Source organism: Olea europaea, chromosome 15 (assembly GCF_002742605.1).
Source record: "Olea europaea var. sylvestris chromosome 15, O_europaea_v1, whole genome shotgun sequence".
In the NCBI taxonomy this organism is placed as follows: domain Eukaryota; kingdom Viridiplantae; phylum Streptophyta; class Magnoliopsida; order Lamiales; family Oleaceae; genus Olea; species Olea europaea.
Window position 1 is genome coordinate 23,171,071 of NC_036251.1, and position 24,003 is coordinate 23,195,073.

The following is a 24,003-nucleotide window of genomic DNA, read 5'->3' on the forward strand; positions in this document are numbered from 1 at the left end:
TTCGCACGTTCTCAGTTCTTACCCTTGTAGAAGTTCATTCACTTGGGGCACCAGTTCATTGTCTCTGAGTTTCTCAATTTTGTTCGGCATAGTTTCAGCACTTCGAATTGCAACAAGGATCCTGCTATATAAATCTTTAACTGCTGCTATGGTTTTGTCTGTAAGGATTTTTTATTTGTGTGTTAAATTAAAGGTTATCGAATTCTGTTAAGCTCAGTTAAAAGTGATCTAATAAGGATTCGATTTTGGGCTTTAATGCATCCAATTAAAATGTGGGTTTATAAATGTGTAGAGATTGGGTCCAAGTCTCTAATTCCATGATGGGCCAAATTAGGTCAAAAGGGCATCGCTATATAGATACGGTTATGGTCTCAGATCACACGTACGTATTGTTTATTCTCTTTTACATCCCATCACAGAGAGAAAAGGGAGACTGCGTATAGATTTGAAAGACAAAATCGCAAAATTCAATCATTGCATTAACTATATATGATTCAGGTATGTTTTCGCTATATTTTATGTATTTCTTGATGATCCAACATGAAGATCTGGTAATTTAAAATAATAAATTATCCTACATTTTTCACTACGAGTCCTTCATCTACTTTAGCATCTTGATTTCTAATTTGTTTGCATTTGCTTTCATATATTTTGCGAAATATATCGCCATCCTGAAGGCAGTACAGAGTCAGGTACTAGAAAGTAGAAAACTAGTCGAAAGAATGAATAATTTACAAAAAAGGGTAAGACAAAATTATTGCCATATAAACATCGTATGGCAAATAATATGAATATATGATTACATCCTAAAGTAGCAGCATGGAATTTGCACAGTAGCTATTTACCACTCTTCGTAAAGTTTGTTTTTTTTTTTTTTTTTCCCAAAGCTTATAGCCTTCCTAGTGTCAGTGAATGGATTCAAGAAACCATTCCTCCATTATCATCAATATAGATAATTGTTAAATTCTTTCCATGTTGAAGAGTTCTTGGAACTAGACGCAACGAGACTATTGTATGATGAAGAACGAGATGCAGACCTCCATGGAATAGCTTGGATTAGTTTAGATGAGTTCTCTGCATCCACACAAGTTTCGTGAACAAATTCAAGCAGAAGAGGCTACTTGGAGTAGGAAGTTTCTGGTCAAAAAATAGGGAATTTACACACCAACAATGAACTGAATGTGTATGCCTCTATATACATACTTTCAAAAAAAAAAATGTAGTTTTTTAGCTACTTTTATGCACAGATTGTGAATCGAAAAGGGGAAATTAGGTGGTTTAAACTGAAATCCAAGAGAGCAGCACAACTGGAAAAAGGCATCACTGCCATATGCAAAATTGTGATTTTGTTTTGCAGGCCTCAAACAATTTGTGGCACACAACAACTGATTCTGGTGTTACTTTAACTAGAAGATTCATTAAAAATGTAAGGCTGCATTTGGTTTGGTGTTTTCGGGCCGTTTTCCGTTTTCGAAAATGCAAAAAATGCATTTGGTCCGTCGTTTTCGGAAGTGCATTTTAAAAAACGAGGTAAAATTTATAATTGAAAACGCAAAACGATTTTTTATCGTTTTGAGCATTTTCAATTATAAATACCCTAAACAAGCCGTTTTCGGAGAAAATTAAAAATCATTTTGAAATCAAAAATGGAAAAAGAAAAACTAAACCAAATGCAGCCTAAGAATTTTAGAGAAAAGATGCTTAAGCATCAATGTGCATCATGCAGAAAGTAATGAAAAAGTTTGCACCTTTTATTTCAGCCAGATTAGACGGTAGATGGACCCTATTAAATGGATTTTAAAACGAAATCTATTGTGTGTTTCATTGCATATTTTTTCAAAATTTAATCTAATTTTAACAACTGATCACACAATATACTTGAATTTTCAAACAATAAAAATAGCTTAAATTTCTGTAAAAATTTGTTAAAATTAAATTTAACTATTGTGTAATTGAGCAATTATTTCTTGTGAGATCGACAATTCAAACTTTTGTACACTTCATTACTTTTACACAACCTATACGATTGTGGTACACATTTTTTAACGATCAATAGGTTGACGTCATTTTTATTAGTTTAGTGGCCAAAATTCAACTGCCTCAAATTTCATTGAGTAATCGAAGACTTTTTCAAAGTTTAGTGAGCAATTGAAAGCGTTTTCAAAGTTAAATGAGTAATCGAAGATATGACAATTTGTTAAACGTGTGACAAAGCGCCACATATATATTCCATTTAGCCACGTCACTAATTTCGATAAAAATTTGGAACGAATGTTAAGGTAATGAGTAACATCCAACATTTGAATAAGTTTAATGGTTAAAACTCAACATCTTAAACTTCGATGAACAATCAAAGACAGGTACTTAAGTTCATTGACCATTGGGATATTAACTCCCTACTTGGAGAAAAATCTGGGTTTAAAATATCGATTCTTTAATGTGTAATGTAAATTTGAACCAACCCATTTACTATCTGGACATTTAGGCACTGTTTGTTTTTCATTAATGTAAGAATAATAAGAAAAATATAGCCATTACAAGTTCCACACGAGATAGAAATTCAAATATGGTGGTTTGATATAATAGATAACGATCATATTTTTCATTTTAATGATCAAATAATGGAAAACAAACAGGGCTTAAGGAAGATTTCTTTTAACAAAAGGCCTATAAAAAAACAATCAGTTTGCCATTTTATTTAGTGCCAATTTGTTTGGCACTTTTTAAAATTTTAAATTATTTGTTATAGTATTATTCTTTACCGTACAATAACACGATAAAATATTGTACACGCAAACCAATAAAAATTTTACTTTTTTAATCACACATTTTTCAAAAAATATTATTTACAACTCTAATTTTTTAAATAATGTGTGACAAACAGGGACTTATTCTTTTGGGGACACGGGCTTTGCCCGAGCCGGCCCGTGAGCTCGCGATCTTTAAAAAAAAAAAAAAAAATTTAAAGGCAAAACTGCTGCCTTTTAAGGCAGCTGAAGGAAAAAAAAAAAAAAAAAGGGGGGGAGAAAACGAGCTTGCTCAGCTCGGCCCGTAAAAAGCCCGAGCAAAAGCTCGGGCCGAGCCTATTTTTTTTGGCCGAGCTTTTGCTCGGCTCGGCTCGAGCCCGCAAAAAAGCTCGGTTACTTTAACCGGGCTGAGCCCGAGCCGAAACTTTAGGCTCGTGAGCCGGCTCGACCCGGCTCGTTTACATCCCTAAGCGAGGAGCAGCAGTTGAAAAAATGGAGGTGGTCCCACACACACACACACACACAATAAACTGAAGAAAGTAAAGTTGTGTTGTACCTCAAAAAGTAATAGAGGTGGTAAAAGGATGCTTTTATTTTTCCTACTTCCGACAAATACAACACCATATTTTTCAATTGATTTTTTGTCAAAAAAATGACTAAACAATTAAGTCCTTGTTTGTCATTCGTTAAATTTATTCTTTTTTTATCAAATTCATTTTCAATCACATTTTCACAAATAAAATATTTTATATGTAAACTCAATTTTTTTTTTTTTTTAAAGTACATATTCTTCAAAACATTACTATTTTACAACTCGTTTTTCCCAAAAAATTCTTTTTAATGAAAGACAAACAGTAAATTAACTCTGCTTATATTGTGTTTTGAAGCATGGTATATATAGAGGGAGATAGTACATGTAGCATTATAGGAAATAGATGGCATTAATTCGTTGGACCTGAAACAAAAAACAATGTTATCCTAGCCAATCCTTCTATAACACTTGTCTCTCTATACAGTCTCCTTGTACAAGGAGATTAATCCTTGTGTTTTAAAGGTTAAATCCTAACATTAAAGGTCTCCCACCACCCCTACCCTGAAGCATCTTGAGGGAGGTAAATCGCAGGTTATGCCTCCAAGGATACAGGGTGGAAGACTGCTTGTACACTTGCACTTACCCAAGAGCTAAATCCATATTTCAGGATTCGAATCCTTGACGCAGCAGCCTCAAACAAAGTTGGATTTCTCCACCCTCCTCTTTTACCACTTGAAGATGTGCCCTGGGGGCTAATTAATCCTTGTGTTTTAGTAATGCATAATATGGTACAAGTGTCTCTACAAATGCGCGAAATTGAAACTGAGTAACATTTTTCATTGAAAACTATTACCAAGAATTGATGTGATAGATTTAGAAATAGTATTAAGTTCTTTGTATCGATGAAATATACAAAACGCATTTATAAATTATGACATGGCAACATTGCAGTAACTAGTTTAAATGTGCTTTTGTCCATCATTCAATGAAATCTTATCAACCAATAATTTGTTAAAAAATTGTTAAATATTTTTATATATGTAGCATGATTTTTAGAAATATAGATAGAATTGATTGACGAGGAAAAGGAGTCAAATTTAGTCAAAACTATTTAGCTCCTATTCAGTGGCCTTATTTACTCAATATTTTGAATAGTTAAATTTTGAAGAATGTATTGTTAAAAAGTAAATAAAAAAAACTTTTAATTTACGTGTAAAATATTTTATTTTATAAATATTTAATTGAAAAGAGTGTGTAGAAAAAAGAGTTTTAATTTAAATGGCATCAAACATGGGCTAAAAAAGGTAGTCCCCTCCATTCAAGTCATATCACATTGAAGGGGACGGTGTTAATATTTGTAGAAGCAACAAAGAGTGGAGCAAAATCAAATGAGGCAAATTGATCAAGGAATCAAAAGCATTCTTTAGAATTCCATGAAACCAAAACAATAAAGTCAAGCTAATGACTTTAAACAAAGCGCTTATTGGGAGGCAATCTAATCATTCTCTTACTTTTGTTTATTATGCTTTCTAGTCATATGATTTAGATTAGTTATTAGTTTTAATTAGAGCCTCATCATTCATTTGTCGTTTTCCCTTAAGTTCTTGAGATTTAGTTGCTTTATTAGACTTTTGAGTTAAGTAACACTTGTTCCAGATATTTGATTTTAAATATTTCATCTAATCGTATTGTGCAGGAACATAATGTTGCAGAACATTTTAACCAACAATAACCAAGCAGACAACGGGAAGCAATAGGAAAAGCTAGTTATTGGATTTCACGCACATATTAGGGGAGCATTTTATTCCTTTTCTTTCCCACCCCATTATATGCGAATTTAGAATTTAAAATATTGAAGAAAATGTCTAGTTTAAGTTTGAGAGTGAAAAATATGAGTTTTCTTTTGTTCTTTTTTTTTTTATGTATGTTTTACTACTTTAGATATTAATCAAAAAATTGAAAAACTTCAAAAATATTTTCTTTGTGTGTGTTTGTATGAGTTAGTTAGCTGGCAATGATAAATATATTAAATTTTGAATTGATATATGAATAGTGAATATATTGCACGCTTGGGTTGATTTTTACTTTTCCATGTGATAGTTGATATATATTGAGCACACAAATTTCTATATTGTGATTTTAAAGCAGTGTTTAGATTTAATATCATGATTTTAATTTTAAGATAAAATACGAGGTTAGCTAGTTAAATTTTTTTGCATGTTTGTGCATTTATTTATGTTAGGTTATAATTTTGTTTGAGTACAAACAAATATTCAAATTTGGTGGTTTGATAATTGTATGTTATACACTCATTCGAGAGCTTTGAATAATGAAATTTTGTAGTAATTTTGATAAAAGATAGCCTAATTTGTGTTAAATTATGTCTAATAGGTAAAACTCATGATTTGATGAAGGATCAGAGGACAGAAGTGACAAATAGAGAAATGACAAAGTTAAAATTATAGGGACTAAAATGCAACATTTCAATAGTCGCATCGGGGCATAAAATGAAGAGTGAAGATGCTACAAGCTCAATTGAAAACAACTGGAAGCTAAATGGACGAAATCACAAGTGAAATGATCAAAATACACACGTGAGAAAGTTCATAAAAATTTGTATCGTGTTTAAGCATCGGCCTTCAAGCTTTGCGTAAGAAAGGTCACAAAAAGTCATTCCTGAGATTAAATCACGTATATTGTGCTTACGCACCAAATGAATCATGGTTCAATTTCGAGAAAAAAATTTGTTTCCTTATCTAGTTTTGAAAACTTTTGATATACAATTTTTTTACACTCTGTGTATACCAAAAGTCGTCTAAAATGTGGGGAACCTCCTTTTAACCAAAAAAAAATATATATATTTTTTACATATTTGGAAGACGAAGAACAATGCGGAATCATCAACCAAAGGCAAATTATATAAATTTATTGAAGAATATTCATCCATTTTCAAGTTTCAAGCCGATAAATTGGATTTCTCCACTTTCTTCATTATTTCTCGATCCGAGTGATATCTTTTAATTATTTCTTGTATAGTTTAATAATTAAGATAGTTGGCTAGGTTTTTCAATTGTATTGGATGAATGTTTGAACCTTATTTTCATTTATTTCAATTCAAGACATCAATTTAAGAATTTCTTGTTATTGTTTGATTGATACACAGTGCACTAATTATTGGTTGATCACCAATTAAGTAGTTAGTTGCTTATTATAGTGTGGAGATACTTACAATGAAGTCTAGAACGTGGTAAACTCAACATGTGTAGTTAGAATTAGAAATAATCTCTCTCTTACATGCAATCTTAATGATAATCTAAACTAAATGCATGACTTTCATTTGAATTCCGATTAGGAATATGATTGTCTCGTATTAGTTATAGGTCGGATAAAAATGCTTGAGTTCAATAGAATGATTATTGAGAATTGAAATAGATTGAAACAAAGCGATACATGAATCCAATACAAGTATTAACATTAGATTTAACCCTTGTTTTATATTTATTCTTTTTCAAAATGTATTTTTCTCTCTATTCTGTTCAACTATACATTCTTCAATAAAATAACACTATAGCCAAATTCAAAAAAATTTCTTAGTTTTTAACTACACATTTTCTATCAATTTATTATTCCCAAATGCATTATTAGAATATAATGGAACTCAAACATGCCCTTAATCACAATTTGTCACTTTTTTAAGAGTAGAATTAGAATAAATAACAATCGAATCATAACTTTTTGGATGTCACCACACTTTGAATTTAATAACAGCTATTGAACTACAAATTAGACCTTATTCCTTGTGAGACGATACTCTTAACTCACAACTTGTATTATTTGTACATCGATCTCGTACATTTGCGAGTTTTACGTGAACAAAGTGACTAAAATCGTGAAGGAAAAAGTTAATTCTAGAGGTAATAGTCAATGTCATTCATGTAGTGGACATGGCCACGACAAGCAAACATATTCCAATTTACAAAACAGGTGATTATTTATTTATTTTTGCTCATTACTAATATCTTAAGCAACTCATCTAAAATTATTTCCATCTTCTCAGCTCGAATTTGGTGGACGAACTATATAAATATAAATTGTAAGATTTGGGGTGGTTGCAAAGTTTAATTTATTAAAGTGACAGGGAATGGGCTGGGGGAAGCCAAACCACAACAAAAATGAAAGAAAGTGAAAAAGCTGTAAGAAAGTGACAATGGGGGTGTTGGGGGGGAGAAAATCGAAGAAAAGCCATTTTTTTTTAATATATAAATTAAATGGACTGTTGATGTGGCATGCTACATCAGCAGTTGGTAAGAGTGTTCTCGTGCTCTTCGACACAATCTTTAGTTAATTTTTATTTTTTTATTTTATTTCATTTTGACGCAAAAAGTAAAAATGATATGGGATTGTGCATTTCATTTACTACTAGATTCTAACATCTGAAAAATCTTCATGAATAGGGGGAAAAGGGAGGCTGAAATTAGATCCATCCCAAGATTCCTTTGACACAAGTACAACCTTTTATATACGTAAGATAAGATTCGAGGTTGGGGTTTAACCTTTTTTTTTTAAGATAAGATTCGAGGTGGTCATGATGCTATAGATTAGGATTATTCCCTAAAAATTTCACAAGTTTCCTCGCAGCACCTCATTCTTTCTTTCTTTTCTTTTTTTAAATCTTTCAATAATGTTTTGTCATATGTAATTTGTAAAACAATTCTGTAATATATATATACGTGATTCTATAGATTATGACTCTCTGCATTAAGTGAATCATTTAATACTTCATTATTGTTATTTATAAGAATAATGCTATATAGTCCAAGTGGTAAAATATCAACCTACGTACGCAATAGATTCAATTAATAGTATTAATTATGTAATTCATTTAAGAGTAATGATATTCATAATCGCTCACTGCAATAGTCATTCTACGTGACATTCTACATGACAATTAATTTCTTGAAACACACATCCCTATCATTTCAGTCTTTAAAGAAATAAAAGTAGTAGAATCGATCATGTCTTTCACTCCACTATTAAGTCAATATAAATCGAAAACTCCTTTTCGACTTATGAGTACACCTTGGCCAAGGATTTCATCATTGACTTAATTGAATGAAACGCAGATCATAATCTCCTACTATCTAAGAGTGACGAATCCTTTATTGATCAATCACAACCTTCATACGATTCTTGACGTACCCGAACGATGTCGTATTAGCGGCTCTTTTCAGAGCAACATCCAACACCGCCAAAGTATGACTGTCCTCATATAAGGTACCATGACGACCTCAAGTCAAAGGACCAATTTCACTACCGAACGTTAGAGATTAACCACCGACACTCAGATAGTTATCCATGTGGAATCTCTCGACGGGTCTCCAATGTTTTGTTCTATAACAAACATCCACGTGTTCATTTAAGTGTCACCACACTTTAGCTTGTGAGATCAGCTACTTACTTCACAAGTAAGAAATGACACACGTGATGGTCTATCCGTAATAACGATATCCGTATCTCGTTATTACTTACGACCACGGATGATTTAAGATTCAATCAGATGTAATTTGTATCTCACAATCACAACTCCTTGTGATTAACAAATTACAAATATTTGAATCTACGGACTCTATTATTTATTTAATTATCTATTAATTAAATAATAGATCTGTCATTTATTTGCATTAATTATATATAAAAGTATTTATGTCCAAAGTCGATTGGACCTAGGGCATAATACTTACAAGTACAACCTTTTATATATGTAAGATAAGATTCGAGGTTGGGGTTTAACCTTTTTTTTTTAAGATAAGATTCGAGATGGTCATGATGCTATAGATTAGGATTATTCCCTAAAAATTTCACAAGTTTCCTCGCAGCACCTCATTCTTTCTTTCTTTTCTTTTTTTAAATCTTTCAATAATGTTTTGTCATATGTAATTTGTAAAACAATTCTGTAATATATATATACGTGTAGCGTGATTCTATAGATTATGACTCTCTGCATTAAGTGAATCATTTAATACTTCATTATTGTTATTTATAAGAATAATGCTATATAGTCCAAGTGGTAAAATATCAACCTACGTACGCAATAGATTCAATTAATAGTATTAATTATGTAATTCATTTAAGAGTAATATTATTCATAATCGCTCACTGCAATAGTCATTCTACGTGACATTCTACATGACAATTAATTTCTCGAAACACACATCCCTATCATTTCAGTCTTTAAAGAAATAAAAGTAGTAGAATTTCAATTGTCGGCATCAAGGAACTAGAAAACTCCATTCTCATCATATTGAGCCTAGATTGATTAAGAGGGTACAAAAGTGACTGAAAATAGTTTGGTAAACGGAAGCCGCAACGAGGGTCTTATGGGGGTGGCGGGAATATTCTTGACACTGATTAAAGCCATCTCTCCCTCTCACACACAGAGTACAATGGACTGGACTCAGCCATGTCCAAGTCCAACATTAGATTAGGCTAAAAGATTTGATCCAATGTAACCATGCCATAGATAGCTAACTCGGAATCTGGGATGTAGTGGTAAAATGCACACTTGAATAGAAATCATCGAGAATACTTTCTTTAAATATTAATCCCCATTTACAGAAGCATGCCCCTGCCTTTTGTAAAGACGCATCGGCTATCAATCAAGTTATTTAGCTGTAAGATTATAGAATTTATTTACACAAGCAAATGACACAACAAGTGAGAAACAAGAAATAGTGAAAAAATAACCCCGACAACATAACTATAATTATTATTAACTTGGAGTTCTTTTTCCCAGCCTCCTCAGGTATCGAAACTACAGCCAAGTTATTGCGTCTTCTTCGGTTAAAAGCTACAGGGTGTACATCAGAAATTCAAAGACATCTCTTAACTTTTAAGAAACCATCAGTATCCACATTTGAATAGTACAGTACAAGAGGAGATAAAATTAGCGGCAGCATCATCAAGTAGCTCCAGTTGAAGGATAAAGCAGATTTGGAGGTAGATTGATGACTCCGCCTCCTTTCATGGATATATTAGGACTTTTGGTTGAGCATGCCTTGCTCACAAGATGTGAGTCGAGAAACACAACAATAACAGTGATGTCATCATGGAAATGCCGACGGACTCCACGCTCAATTTTCTTTAAGTCGGAGTACCTCATTTCCCTCTTCTTCGCAGCTTCTTGCAGTGCTGCTTTCACTAATCTCCTAGCACTCCCCTGCACAAATGAGCCGAACTAAAATTGTAATACTTCTTGTACTCTTAAGGAGGAGGAGAGCTGAACTCAAAAGTTATTTATTTTGAAACAGGCTACTGTGCAGCAATAATGGCAAGAATTGGTAAATACGGGTGTTATTGGGCAATTTTATCGGAAATTTTTTAACTATGTTAATTTTAAAACAGGCTATTGTGCATCAATAATGGCGAGAATTGGTAAATATGGGTGTTATTGGGAAACTTTATCGTAATTTTGTTTTAACTATGTTACATAGTATTTTTCGCATTAGAAAGCCATTAATATTTGAAGCATTAATTATCTTACACCGTGTGGATGATTTTGGACTAGATCAACAGCTTCTTGGTTGGTGAGGTGTTCCCACAGGCCATCTGACGCAAATATAATGAATTGATCTTGAGGTAGCAATTGGTGCACAGAAATTGAAGGTTCTGAGCTCAAAATTGGTCTTTTGAAAGATTCAAGGAGTCGAAACTTAGCGTGTAATGGCTCCCTATTGAATTCAGCCTTCTTCAAATACACATCACCAATTGATCTAGATATCTGCTAGCAACATCAAACTCAAGATGTATCACAATTCATCAAGTAAAATCAGACAGAACATTATCCCGGCTAGCTGATAGATATCATCTTCAACTGGCTGCCATGCGAAAATGTGCAGCAGGACCTAATTTCAAAATTCATAAAATGCCAGCAGATAAAATTCACCACAATGATTCACTAACCTGTATAATGCCCTTAACACGCCACACATTATGCTTTAGAACTACTATTTGCGAGTCATCTGGGTGAAGAGATTGCAGTTCCTGTCTCACAGATTCAATACTAGCATTGTGTTCTGTTGAGAGCTGAATGGCCAGTACTTCCCCTGTTGCCCTGACAAGCCTGCCCATAACAGCTCGGGAATCGCCAAGGTTGGCAACATAGAGAGTTGAGTTGCAGATAACTCCAACGAGGCAGCATGTGCCAACCGATGCTATCTGTGGTTTAGTTGGCCACAGTTTGCTGACAATCGAGAAAAAACCATTTTCTGTCGCTTGAAATGCCTTCCGAATTACCTCTGGCGACATAGTTTGATGCTCGGAGGTGAACACTGCACAATTCAAAAAATAGTTTTTGAGCTCAAAACCATAAAATTCTTGAGAGATTAGTTAAATAGCACAGGGATTAGTTACCCTTATCACTTTTACAGCTATAAGTCGGCAGTTTAAGTTTTGTAATCCAACTTCATATCTCACAAGAAACATTAGCAAACTAGGAAACTCAAAATTGACAAGTAATACAGATATTTGAGTTAACAACCGTAATAATTAGTAATAGGAGCATATATAAAAAAGACCAATTATGACATCTTGAAGTCTTTTTCTATCTTTTTTCTTTCTTGGGAGAGTCAAACATTGAAACTAATTAAAAATCATTGACGAGTTAACTTCTAAGGACTTACCTCTAAGATGTTGGAAGAGGTTATCATTGACAAATCGAGAAGCCTCAGGACCACCGTGTCCATCATAAATCCCCACAAAAGTGCCATATGGCCCAGAACCAAGGGCACCTAAACTACCTGATTCAAGTTGGCTCTGATCCTCAATTAAATTATTAGCTTGAACTACCGCCATTGAAAACTCTCCATTAAAATGCTGTCCTGTGTCCTTATTCCACAGAAGCCCTACTTGATGACCACTAATATCCGAACCCGTGTGAACATATGGATCTGCTTTCGGCCGAAAGCAGGCCCTCAATAAGTTCATCAATCCCGATAACATACCTCATTTCATCAAAACCACCCTCCACATCTAATGATGACTTGAGCTAATTCTGTCCACCTCAGCAGAAAAGACTGCACAAAAGGTCTAGATGAACACGAATATCAAGCACAAAACAAACAGAATTATAATTTGAAAAATAACAATCCAACAAATGAAGTGCACCAGAAATACATAAAGGTCCCAACTTTATGATCAATTCAGCTGAAACAGATCTTTGCCTAAAAACAGAGGGGGAAGAAAAAAGGACACGAACACAACAGCCTTTAGAAATTAAGAAAAGTAGACACCAAGAAAAAAGTGAGGGAGATTTTCAATAGAGTAATGCTATTAGCATGTGTTACAACATCCGTCTAAGTGCGCTATGTGTCATTATATGGTGACAATTAGACTGGTACGGTCAGCTAGTTCTCATTCCAAAAAGATCAATTCCCAACAAAGAGAGAAATATAAAACAAGAATCCAATTTATTGAAATCATGAAACTCCCCAGTCACAGTAATTCAATTCAAAAATCACATCTTCCCCCAAATAAAAGAGCAAAAAACACACATGCAAACATGGGATTGTAGAAAAATCTGTAAAAGATGTTACCTTCAAGAATCGAAAGAGAGGAACATCTGAAAGTGAAATGGATTAGATCTGTGGATCCACCAAATCAAGAAGAAATTGACATGGGTTTATGTGATTTTAAAAGTTCTCCTCTCTTCTCTTAGAGGCATGAAGATGATGAAGATGATGAGGTGATGGAATAGCGAAAACAACATATAGAGATAGAAGCTGAGTTGGAGTTCTCTAGCAGATAGCGATATTACCATAAGCAAATTAGGGTTTAATTGATTCGGCGATCTGAAACTAGCGTCTCTGTCAACAGACAAACCCCATAAAAACCAACAGTGTAGAGTGCTATAAACGGGTGGGTAAATAGACGAGATGAAGTTTGACCAATCGTGCTATAATAAGATTGTGGATTCCTTTTGGATGACATTGTACGTGGCAGAAATGTCCAGGTAACAAAATTTTAAGGATTTTAATGTCCAGGTAACAAACCTGGTGGTAGAGAAGCCTCTTTAACAGCAATGGGTGGGGGACCCATTACTTAAAAAATGCCAAAAAATACACGCTCACCCCTCAAATGTGAGTGAAGCTGCTCTACCTAGAGAGCATAGTCCAAATTTTAATGAGTTATTTTAAAATAAGAAATGTCAACGAAGACGTCAAATTCATTTAATTACAAAAATAAATTCAAATTTGACTCACGCCTTGTTGGGGGCATATTTGGCCTTGTTTGAACTCCATTTCCGTGTCATTAAAGAATATGCGATTAAAAAATAAGGAAAAATTTTAAATTTGCGTGTAAAATTATTTTATGAAAAAATGTGTAATTGAAAATGTAGAACCCCAAATAATTCTAAACACCTTAGTGGCACTAAGACATGAATATTGGATGACTAAAGTATACTTCAAATTTTTAGTCTCATTTGAGACTCATTTTCGACATAGGAAACATTCGATTTGGAAAATAATATCTAAATAAAAGTTGTAACTCTTTGAGTTAGCTTTCCAACGCACTTTGAATTACCTCAATTGGATATCGGGAGAAGAAGTTATGAGGGAAACACTGAAAACTGTGCAGTGTCAACCGGACTACAACCGATCGACCGAAACTGCCTGAAATGAAAATTCTCGTTTTTCTCTAAAATTTAAATATTTATTTTCATCAATTATTTTCTCAAAGGGCCACCCACGTTTTTTGTAATAAAAACCCCACTAAATTGAAGCATTTAATCTCAAATTTAAATGGCACCCATGTTTTCTCTTTTAAATGAAATTTGACCCTTCATTTGCTTTAAGTTATGGGATATTTACCTATAAATAGAGATCTCGTTTCACTCGTTTTTTCTCACACCAAAAGCAAGAACTTTTACATACTAAAGAAAGAGTTTCCAAGAGAGAAAAAAAAGAAAGAGGAAAACTATTTTTCCTATAAGTTTAAAAAATGTTTCCAAGCATTTTTCATAAAAGTTTTGGGTGCTATCAAGGAGTGTCTTCAAGCATCAATTCTCAATGGTTTTCAAACATCTAAGGAGTGCATTTCTTTCAACATCCAAATTTCATTAAAGTTTTCAATCCAAATTTTCAAAGTTTCAAAAACATCAATCAAGGTAGGTAGATGTGTAATGTGTTTAATCGTATTAAGTTATAAGTTTCGATTCATATTAATGTGTTGTATGTCAAATGGTACTCCGATACGGCATACCCCTCTATGTTGAAGAAATGTTCATACGTCAAATGGTGCCCTCGGGTACAGCATACTCCTTCATGTCAAATGGTGCCTCCGGGTACGGCATGTATAAAAAGTTATAAAGTTAATGTTTTGAAATATATAGCTTGATCACGTATGCACCTATGACACTTATTGAATTTTTCAACTCACGGGTTTAATCTCATCTCTACAAATTGAAGGAATTATACCTCGGGCACGGATGAAGGAGAAGATGGAGAGTGATGCAACGAGCCCATGAAAATCCGGTGAATAAGTGATTTGGATTTATTTTTATGAAATGTTTTCCAATATTATTTTTTTAAAGTTTTGAATAACGCAAAATGCGAGAACAAGTTATGTTTTCTTCAAATAAATTACATTTTGTTGTTTTGAAAAATGATTCAGTATTTTGTTTAAAGTATTTGAAGTATTGTTATTTAAATTATTATCCGAAAATGTAAGCTTCCGCTAAAACGTATATACTTGTTACTAAACCATCGGTTAAGCTAAGTAAAGTAAGTAGCGTTCCAATCCACTAGGGGTCGGGGTGTTACAGAAAAAATAGAGATCAAACATAAAGCTAAAATCTTATCTTTAATAGATTTTGATAAAAAATAATAAGAGAAAATTATTTGAAATGTCCACTTTCACAAATTCTTGTAAAAATGTCAATTTTGAAATATTTTGGACTTGTGAACAATTTATTATTCCACACGAAGACAAGAAATTGACATTTTTGCAAAAAATTTATTGGCCGATAAATTTTTAACACATAACCTGCCATATTTATTTCAAAAGTGCACATGTCAAATAACAATTAATGTTATTTTTCTTATTGACAGAGAAACGTCGAGAATTACATTTCAAGTGTAGAGAAATGACATATTCGGAATGAAATGTCATTCTAGATATTTAAAATGTCGAGAACATTTAATATTGTGATTTGACATGTGTACTTTTAAAACATAAACAAGATTCAAATATCGAGATTGACATTTGAAATGTCGATAATATCATTTTAATGTAGCTTATCATGGAAGCTACTTCTCGAAATTCGCAACAAATTGAAAAAATAAATAAATTGCTTCTTTTTTTTATTAAGGGCACAATAGAAAGTTTAGTGCTAAATTTAAAAGGTGGACATTTTTCAATTGACACCTATGAAATTAGACATTTTTTAAAATACCCAAATCATAAAGAATAATGCTATTTAGCTCTACTAGAATTATAATCACAGTCTATGTGGTGCTAATGTGACAATAAGAGTATGTTTGATTGACTTTATTTTTCATGAAAAACTTTGATTTTCCACCAAATTTCTATTTTTTGAGTGTTTAATTGACAATTTGTTCCATTAAAAATGTTTGATTGTTTTTCGACTTCTGGTCTTGTGACCATATTTTCCTAAAAAATAAGGAAAATATTTTCTTTAGGGAAATATGATTTTTATTTTTCAAGTAATCCACACACACACACACTCTCTCTCTCTCTCTCTCTCTCTCTCTTTGTCTCTTGTCTATCCACTCCATCTCTCATCCATCTATCAATAAAAAATAGATAAGTATAATATTTTTTAAATTAAAAATTAAATCGATCAAACACATTTAATTAATAATTTTCATACATATAAGTTCTAGGTCATTGCCTATAACTTATTTTCTTTTCATGTAAATTTTATGTTCGCAATCAAATGAACCTTAAATGATAGGCTAAATGAAAAGTAGAGTTAAATTACATATTTAATTGTACTTATCATTTTAATGTCACATTAACACTACATGGAATAACTCCGATGAGGTTAAATAGCATTACTCAATAATTAAATTCTATTAAATATATAATTAAATTTAATTGTAAACTTTAACTTTGATAAAAACACCTATGGATAAGGGGCATAACATACTAAAGCCATGTTTGAACCACAATATTTGGGGAAAAAAATGCATTATTAAACAATGATTTGATATCATTTCAACTATACATTCTTCAATAAAATAATATTAAATACAAATCCAAAAAAATTTCCTTATTTTTTTAACTACACATTTTCTATCAATACACTATTTAAAAATGCTTTTTTTTCCAAAATAATGTGGTTTAAACAGGACTAAGTGAGATAATTAGCTGATTTATAAGATAAAGTCTCATCTCAAAGTTTAAATTCTTTAACAATGATGCTACCGGAAGGAAGTTCCATTGTCAGTTTAGAATAAACCAACATTACTGGCAGAAAACAAAATTGGTTCATGAGATACTTGCCATTCGCTATGAATAGTCGTGATCATTTTATAAATAGTTTGATTAGAAAGAAGGATTTTAGCTAGCTTTTTTATGTTTGTTATTTGGCATAGTCCATAGAAAGATGTTCAAGTCAATTCAAAGGTCTCTCTCTACCCTCAAAAATTTACAAATTGGAAAGAGGGATGCTAGATGGGCAGGGCCACGACTCTCTCTACCCTCAAAAATTTACAAATTGGAATGAGGGATGCTGGATGGACAGGCCCACGTGGCCCTGTCCAAGAAGATTTAGTCAATTGGAATTTGGAAGAAACTGTTTGTACAGTACCCTCACTGTGCTGTGGGGTTTAGGCCATTTTTTAATGGTGCGGGCCCCCGATGTGACCGTACTTTGATATAAAAGGTTGTTATGAAAGTTGTAGTTAATTCTGTCATGCACGGCTGACTTTATTGTGGGCAAACCATAAAATTATTTGCATGGTGTCATTTTGTTATGTGACCCCTTCTCCAGATAAAATTTATTGAAAGTTTGTTTAGAACTGAAGTCGGGAGCAAAAAATACATTTTGTTTATTTAAATTATTTCATAAATTCAGTAGATAATAAAATATATGTTGTGGTAATGATAAAATTTAATGCATTAACAACAAAATAAATGAAGGACTCATTTGAGGTCACGAATCAATTCAATGCTAAACACCAAACAACTCAACGTACAAATTGTGGATGAACGTCCAACAAGATTAAACAAAAGTACTTTGGCCCGCCGCAAGCTCACAAACAAGATAAACTTTGATCAAATAAGATCATTCACCTCGTCAATGAAATCACTTTATATAAGTTTAGCACGTATGTTGATAAATTAAAAATAATATGTGTCAGGGAAAAGGAAAAACATAGTTAGATAGTCACACAAGACTCAAATGACAAGTTGACACTGGAAACGACTTTTTGTGTAAACAAATCCCATGAGTTTTATTGGTATAAAACACTTTCTATTGTTGGTGTACGAGAAGATATTGTGACACTAATTTACTTGATGATATTCTTAAATGGATAAAGACAACATAAAGAATTGAAAAAATATAAGAAACACGTAACTAAATTGAAGAAATTCCAATGATCAATTCATTTTCTCTTGTATACATTGGAAAAACAAGTTGAGTACACCAAATTCGACAAATTTTGAAATTCTTAACCAAGTACAGCAAGCCATCGACAACATGGTAGATTTCATAGTATTATTGGAATAATAAGTATGAGGTTCACCAAGCAATGAGTGCAAGAAAAAGGTCAATTATGGGACCTTCGTGAATTGGAATGTAGCAATGAAAATTATTAGATGTCAAAAGAAAATGCACGACCGATGAAATTTGCCTTGCCTTATCCTAACCACCATCTAGAAAATGACTCACAGGGATAATGTTCTTGTACTTGAATCTATGATAAGTCCCTGTCTTAAAACCAAAACAATGTATTTAGTCCAGGTTATGACCGGTAGCATCAAATATGTGGAGCCCCGAATTACAAGGTAGTTATTCAACAATAATTTTGTAGTCGATTATTTGATCCAACAATAGTTTTTTTTTTTTTTAATAAATAATGCTTTATAGCATTAATAATGTTCAACACTAGTCTGTTTGAACATCAATTTAGACGTTAGCATATCATAGGTCTTATTAAATGGGGTCATAATTCCTTGTATTAATTGAACCTGTAATTTAATGGCATTCGTGTTATCACTTAAACTGATGTTAAACTCTAGTAATGTTAAATAATATTACTCTTTTTAGTTGTCATACGTACCTATACAATGGTCGAGATGGACCAAAATGTTAGAGGTGGTGCTGAGAAAAGAAAGTTGAAAATCAAGGTACAACTTGATACGTGGTCGAGGAATAATGCAATGATGGCTACCATTTTCAATGTTCTCGTGGAAAAAATTTGAAATTATAAAAAGTCCGATCTGGCCATTAAAGTTATTGTGGTCGGAAGGTTTGTATAATTCGATTTTGATTCTAGAAAATTTAATACTTTAAAAGTATTTGAGGTAATTCTATTAGTATTTTGAAACTTTAGTGGAACGGAAAATGATAGAAAGCTAATTTACGTCTTGTGTTAAGAAACTCTTTATATTCCTCTTTTTTTGGCACAATAAAGAAAACTGACATCAAAATAATTTTTAATTGTCCGATTTAAATGGTAAGAAACTCATTGAGTATTGCTTAAATTTTATATGTACTCCATTTTTCATTCCATCTAACTAAAAGAAAGAAAATTTATTCGAAGTTGTTACGTTACATAAGACAATTGTTGTAGTGAGCAACTGCGAATAAGCTAATATTATTTGTAGACTTATTGAAAATTATGTAAAAAATATGAACGTGTTGACACACAAAAAGTCCAGCCCAAATCGAATAGCCCAAATAATGAAGCCCAATTGGAGAATCCCCAAATCAGATAGTCCAAAGAACGGCCCAATCAGGCAATTCAGGATAAAGGCCCAAATAGGAAAACCCATGAACGCGGTAATACCATCGTCCAAGCTTGCAAGTCGTCCAAAATTTGAGCGAATGGATTGCTATGCAGTCGGTCAGAGCTGTGACCCTGTTCTCGCCCAAACCTCCGAGTCGCGCAGGATCTTAGCAAACATAAGATGTTATGGTTACCCAAAAGTGTGGTTATTGAGTAGCCCTATTACGTTCCACGATTCAAGGAATTCAATTGAAGACGGTTGAACGACAAAAAGTAATGGCAGCAATTAGAGAAGGTAGTTCCATGAGAAGTTGGCCACTATGAAGAAAGTGGGCAGTTATTGAGCGATCAAACAGTTTTTAAGCAGTTGATCATGAAAAGATCATCCAGAGAGTATAAAAGGAAGAAAAGATATAGAGCAAAAGACCCCGAATCAAACACTCTCAAACAGAGAATATGTAACTTTTAATTTCTTAATTTAGATTTAAACACTCCTTTTCAGTAACTCGTGTGCTTGCGCCCCTTGGAGGCATTCTGTTTTATTTTCCAATTGTAAAGTCATCGTCAATAAAAACACTCCTTTTTGGAACTTTGTCTCAAGAGGTTTGTCCCTTACACAATCGTCTGATCCCTTTTTAATTGTTAGCGACTAACCCGCGCGAAACAATTTCGCACGCCCAGTGGAACGGTGGTGTTTGGTGTTGAAAATACAAAAGGTGAAACAATATACCTCAGAGATCCGATAAGGAAGCAGCAAGTCAGGGAGGAGTCCAGTCTGTGATCGAGCGATATGAGGAGTAGCATAGCTTTCCACGAACAGATGGACAGAATCAGAGCAGTAACAGTCGTTATGAATCAATGACAAAGTTGAGTCCTCGAACTATGCGTGCACTACTTGGAGAACTCACACAAGATGTCGTTGAACAGGTAAATTTTCGAAATATTCATAATATAGAAAGATTTACCCAGAATGGGAATGCACATTATGACAACATGGCCAAACAATTGAATACTTTGAACGAAATAATGAATAAGCTAGTAGGCCAAATTTGTCAACCAGTTATACCTCTTGCAAACCACTTTCAAACTAAAACAATTATGGGACATAATCCCCCAGTCCTAAATCCAAATCAAAGGGTAGAACCACCTTTTGGTCCCTCTACTTCAAACCAGGGAGATGGTGTAATGCCAAATCAGAATAATGGTAATGGTACGCCTAACTTGGGGGGTAATCCAAATGTAAGAGATAATATCCTAAATAATGGGCAGAATACCCCACGTGTTAATGAGGGAATAAATGTTCAGGCTAATGGTAACAATGTCTCAAATCATGGTAACTTTGTTGTCAATTAAGGACCGAACATTAGGCTTCAAACAAATCAACCGGTTAACCAACCTGTAGGAGTTCCATATGACCCCAACGTCATGTTGAGGAATCAAATTATAGAAATCGTACATGATCAGATGGCTTTTGGGGTACGTCCTGTCATTAGGCTGACTTACACAAAACCATATCCTGATTAGGTAGACCAAGCATATCCATGGCCTAGAGGGTATAAAGTGTCAGAATTCTCACTGTTTACCGATTTAGGGGAGGTGTGTACTCTAAAACACATAGGGTGATTCACACTACAAAGTGGCGACGTAACTGATTATCATAAAATGAGGCTTTTCCCTAGTTCATTAACAGGAGTAGCTTTCTCCTGGTTTATCAAAGCGAACTCTGTTCAAACATGGCAACAATTGGAGCAATTATTCCACGCTCAGTTTTATAAGACTGAGTCTGAAATTATTTTGGCCGACTTGGTGAATCTACATCAAATGCCAAACGAATGGGTAGAAGGTTTCCTCCAAAGGTTCATGACAGCAAAAAGTAAATATTTTGTACCTTTACTCGAAAAAGAGTTTGTCAAAATCGCTCAAGGTTGTTTGAGCTTTGATTTGAAAAAGAAATTCCAAGACAAGGAATTTCCTGACCTTTTCCAATTGAGCGCAAACGTGATTAGGTATGAACGATTGATAAGAGAAGAAGAGCAGATAAAAAATTCTAGTAAGGGGATTTATTATAGAGACTCAAATTTTGATGTTCATACCATCAATAACGAGTCATACGATCAGACCGAAATGTGTTTGGCCGAATTAGTCAAAGGAGACATGTATACTTGTCCTATAATAGTTAAGCCTAGATCATCGGGCAAGGATGAGCCTATAAAAGATGAAAACATAAAAGCTAGAACGTTCTCGTTCGATGTAACTAAAGCTGACCTTATATTTGATAAATTATATAAGGATAAGCAGATAAAGTTGAGCGATAAGCATAAATTGCCAAGCCCTGAACAAATTAAGGGTAAAAAATATTGTAAATGACATAATGCATGGTCACATTTGACTAACAATTGCTTAGTTTTTCATCATATGTTACAGGATGCCATTGAATCAGGACGAATTACGTTCAATGATAAGAAGAAGATGGCAGTGGATGAAAATCCTTTTCCACAGCCACTTGGAGTGAATATGGTGACGTCTGGTTTCAAAAACAAGTTGCCAAAATTCAAGTTGGTTATAGATGATGGAGAAGAAGACCCTGAACCACATCCAAGTGTCTTTGAGCGTATTAAAAGGAAGAAGTCAAAAAAGAATGAAGACGTCTTGTGTGCAAGATATAAAAGAGAAGTGAATGGGAATATGGAGAAACCAGGGATATGGCAGCATCCCCATCGCCCTACTTTCTTCCCAAACGCTCAGCCTGGTAGAGGGCGAGGTACATCGTTCTATAAGGGACCGCCTTTTGAGAGGCATTTCAGGCCAGTAAATAATGGGAGAACATTCAGGCCGCAACCTCGCCAACCAAATGTATGACATTCGTTCCAATATAATGCAGGAAAAGCGATACCCTTTAACGAGATGACCAGAACCCAACAAAGGCGTTTCCAACGAAATTATGGACGAATGATGAGGCAAGCCAATCAAAACGTTCTCAAACACAGTGAAGAGATTGGTACAGATGAATCAATGAAAGAGTTGCCAGAAACTTCTTCTGGGAGATCGAAGTTTGAGCGAGACAGAAGGGATGGAGAAGATCCAGATCAACCCCTTACTATTTAGTTCGGTACGTTACCTCCTGTCGTGGCTAATAACTATTTCTAGCCAATGAGTTCAAGAATAAAGAGAAAGAAGAAGAAGAAAGAGAGGATAACGAAGGAGAAGCATGCGTGCTGGAATATGAAGAAGGCCGGACTTCTAGAAAGGCCTATAATGGTGAGGAAGATGGTAGTATGACAAACATTAAAGAAGAAATCGATCTGGAAGCAGAAAGAAGAAGAAAAGGAGTATCGTACAATACTCTGTTGAAGCAACTACAACGAGAGGGAGTTCGTGAAGTAGACTTATTGGGAGAACCATCTGAGCGTTCTTTCGATTTTTACGTGCTGTACGGGACGCCCAAAAGGAAGAAGAGAGTGCCTCACTCTAAAAAGTATGGATCACCTCCAAGAATAATGCATCTTCCCACAGGTTAGGTAACTGAAGATGAAGCATTAGAAAACAATAAAAAAGAAATTCAGGAGATAGAGGCTCAGTGCGATATGCTGCACGTTGACTTATCACAAAAGGATAACTCGACAGAGGACAAACAGGAAGTAGAAATAGAGGCTGCCGAAAAGGTTATTTTTAAGCGGCCAGCCATGAAATTGACTAAACACTTGAGGCCATTGTACGTTAAAACTCTAGTTAACGACATATCTGTGGCAAAAGTGCTTGTCGATAATGGAGCAACTATAAACATCATTCTATCTAGGATGATGAGGAAATTTGCAAAGACAGAAGGGATATGATTCCAACAGAGGTCATCCTTACAAGTTTCAATGGTGGAACAACTGCAGCTAAGGGAGTTATGCCATTGGACATAACTATAGGGACAACTATTAGGACCACAGTCTTCTTTGTAATAGATATTCCTACTAGTTACAATGTGTTACTAGGCAGAGATTGGATACACGGAAATCGCTGTATACCCTCATCGCTCCATCAATGCCTGGTTTTTTGGAATAACAAGGGTGAAGCAGAGGTAGTGCAAGCCGATCATAGGCCTTTTGTCGCAGAAGCAAACTCAGTGGAAATGTTCATGTACGAAGGAAACTATGGACCTGTTAGGGTAGTCCAAGATAGGGAAGAAACTCAGATTGTCTCGCAGAGTGAAGAGCCATTTTCAGTGAATGCACTCACTGAAATGCTCGGTCAGATGAGGCCAAATATAGTGGCCCTAGAAGAGCCAATAATTGGCAAAAGAATAATCAAGGAGTCTTGAATGAGTTCTAAGCAACAAAAGCAAATGGCCGATATTTAGACCTTCAAAGCCAAATTAATGGCTTTCAATAAAGAATGCAAGGACAAGACGAAAGAAGAGGCAGCCCTGAAAGCGTTGAAAGACAAATTAATAGTATTCGAATTGGAACAAAGTATTGGCCGAGAAGTCAACAAGTTGGATTGTTTAGAAGAAGAAGTGCCTACAAGAGAACTGGACGATGAAGTAATACGGATCATCAAGCATGGATATGCTCAAGTACAAGACCCTCTGATTAAAGTGAATATTGGCAATGAAGGAGAAGATCGTCCAACATTCATTAGCCAGATACTCGATCAAGAGGTTAGTGATAAATTAATCGCTTTGTTAGAAGAGTATAAAGATTGTTTTGTTTGGGAATATGAACAAATGCCTGGTTTCGATAGAGACATGGCAGAACATAGATTA

At 34.0% G+C, this 24,003-nt stretch overlaps 1 protein-coding gene across 3 annotated transcripts; it reads right to left on the reverse strand.

The window, feature by feature from the left end:
• Positions 1-9,929: 9,929 nt before the first annotated feature.
• On the reverse strand, positions 9,930-13,196 carry LOC111410531 (probable protein phosphatase 2C 28). 3 transcript variants are annotated; one of them, XM_023040922.1, is made up of 5 exons: positions 12,870-13,196; positions 11,958-12,350; positions 11,239-11,606; positions 10,820-11,056; positions 9,930-10,495 (listed from the first exon to the last, which is right to left on the reverse strand). In XM_023040922.1, exons 2-5 carry the CDS (start codon positions 12,274-12,276, stop codon positions 10,238-10,240), a joined length of 1,182 nt encoding a protein of 393 aa, XP_022896690.1. In that variant the 5' UTR covers positions 12,277-12,350; positions 12,870-13,196; the 3' UTR covers positions 9,930-10,237. The 3 variants fall into 3 exon arrangements, with proteins under 3 accessions (XP_022896690.1, XP_022896689.1, XP_022896691.1); XM_023040921.1 differs by having other exon boundaries at positions 11,958-12,363; XM_023040923.1 differs by lacking the exons at positions 11,958-12,350; positions 12,870-13,196 and adding an exon at positions 11,689-11,911.
• Between the last annotated feature and the right edge of the window lie 10,807 nt (positions 13,197-24,003).

Excerpts from the sequence above, each read along its gene's own strand:
- LOC111410531 (XM_023040922.1), bottom strand. The coding sequence starts at position 12,276 with ATGTTATCGGGATTGATGAACTTATTGAGGGCCTGCTTTCGGCCGAAA. Across the intron at positions 11,057-11,238 it reads GTGTTAAGGGCATTATACAG|ATATCTAGATCAATTGGTGA; the intron begins GTTAGTGAATCA and ends TGTTGCTAGCAG. Across the intron at positions 10,496-10,819 it reads TCCAAAATCATCCACACGGT|GGGAGTGCTAGGAGATTAGT; the intron begins GTAAGATAATTA and ends TCATTTGTGCAG.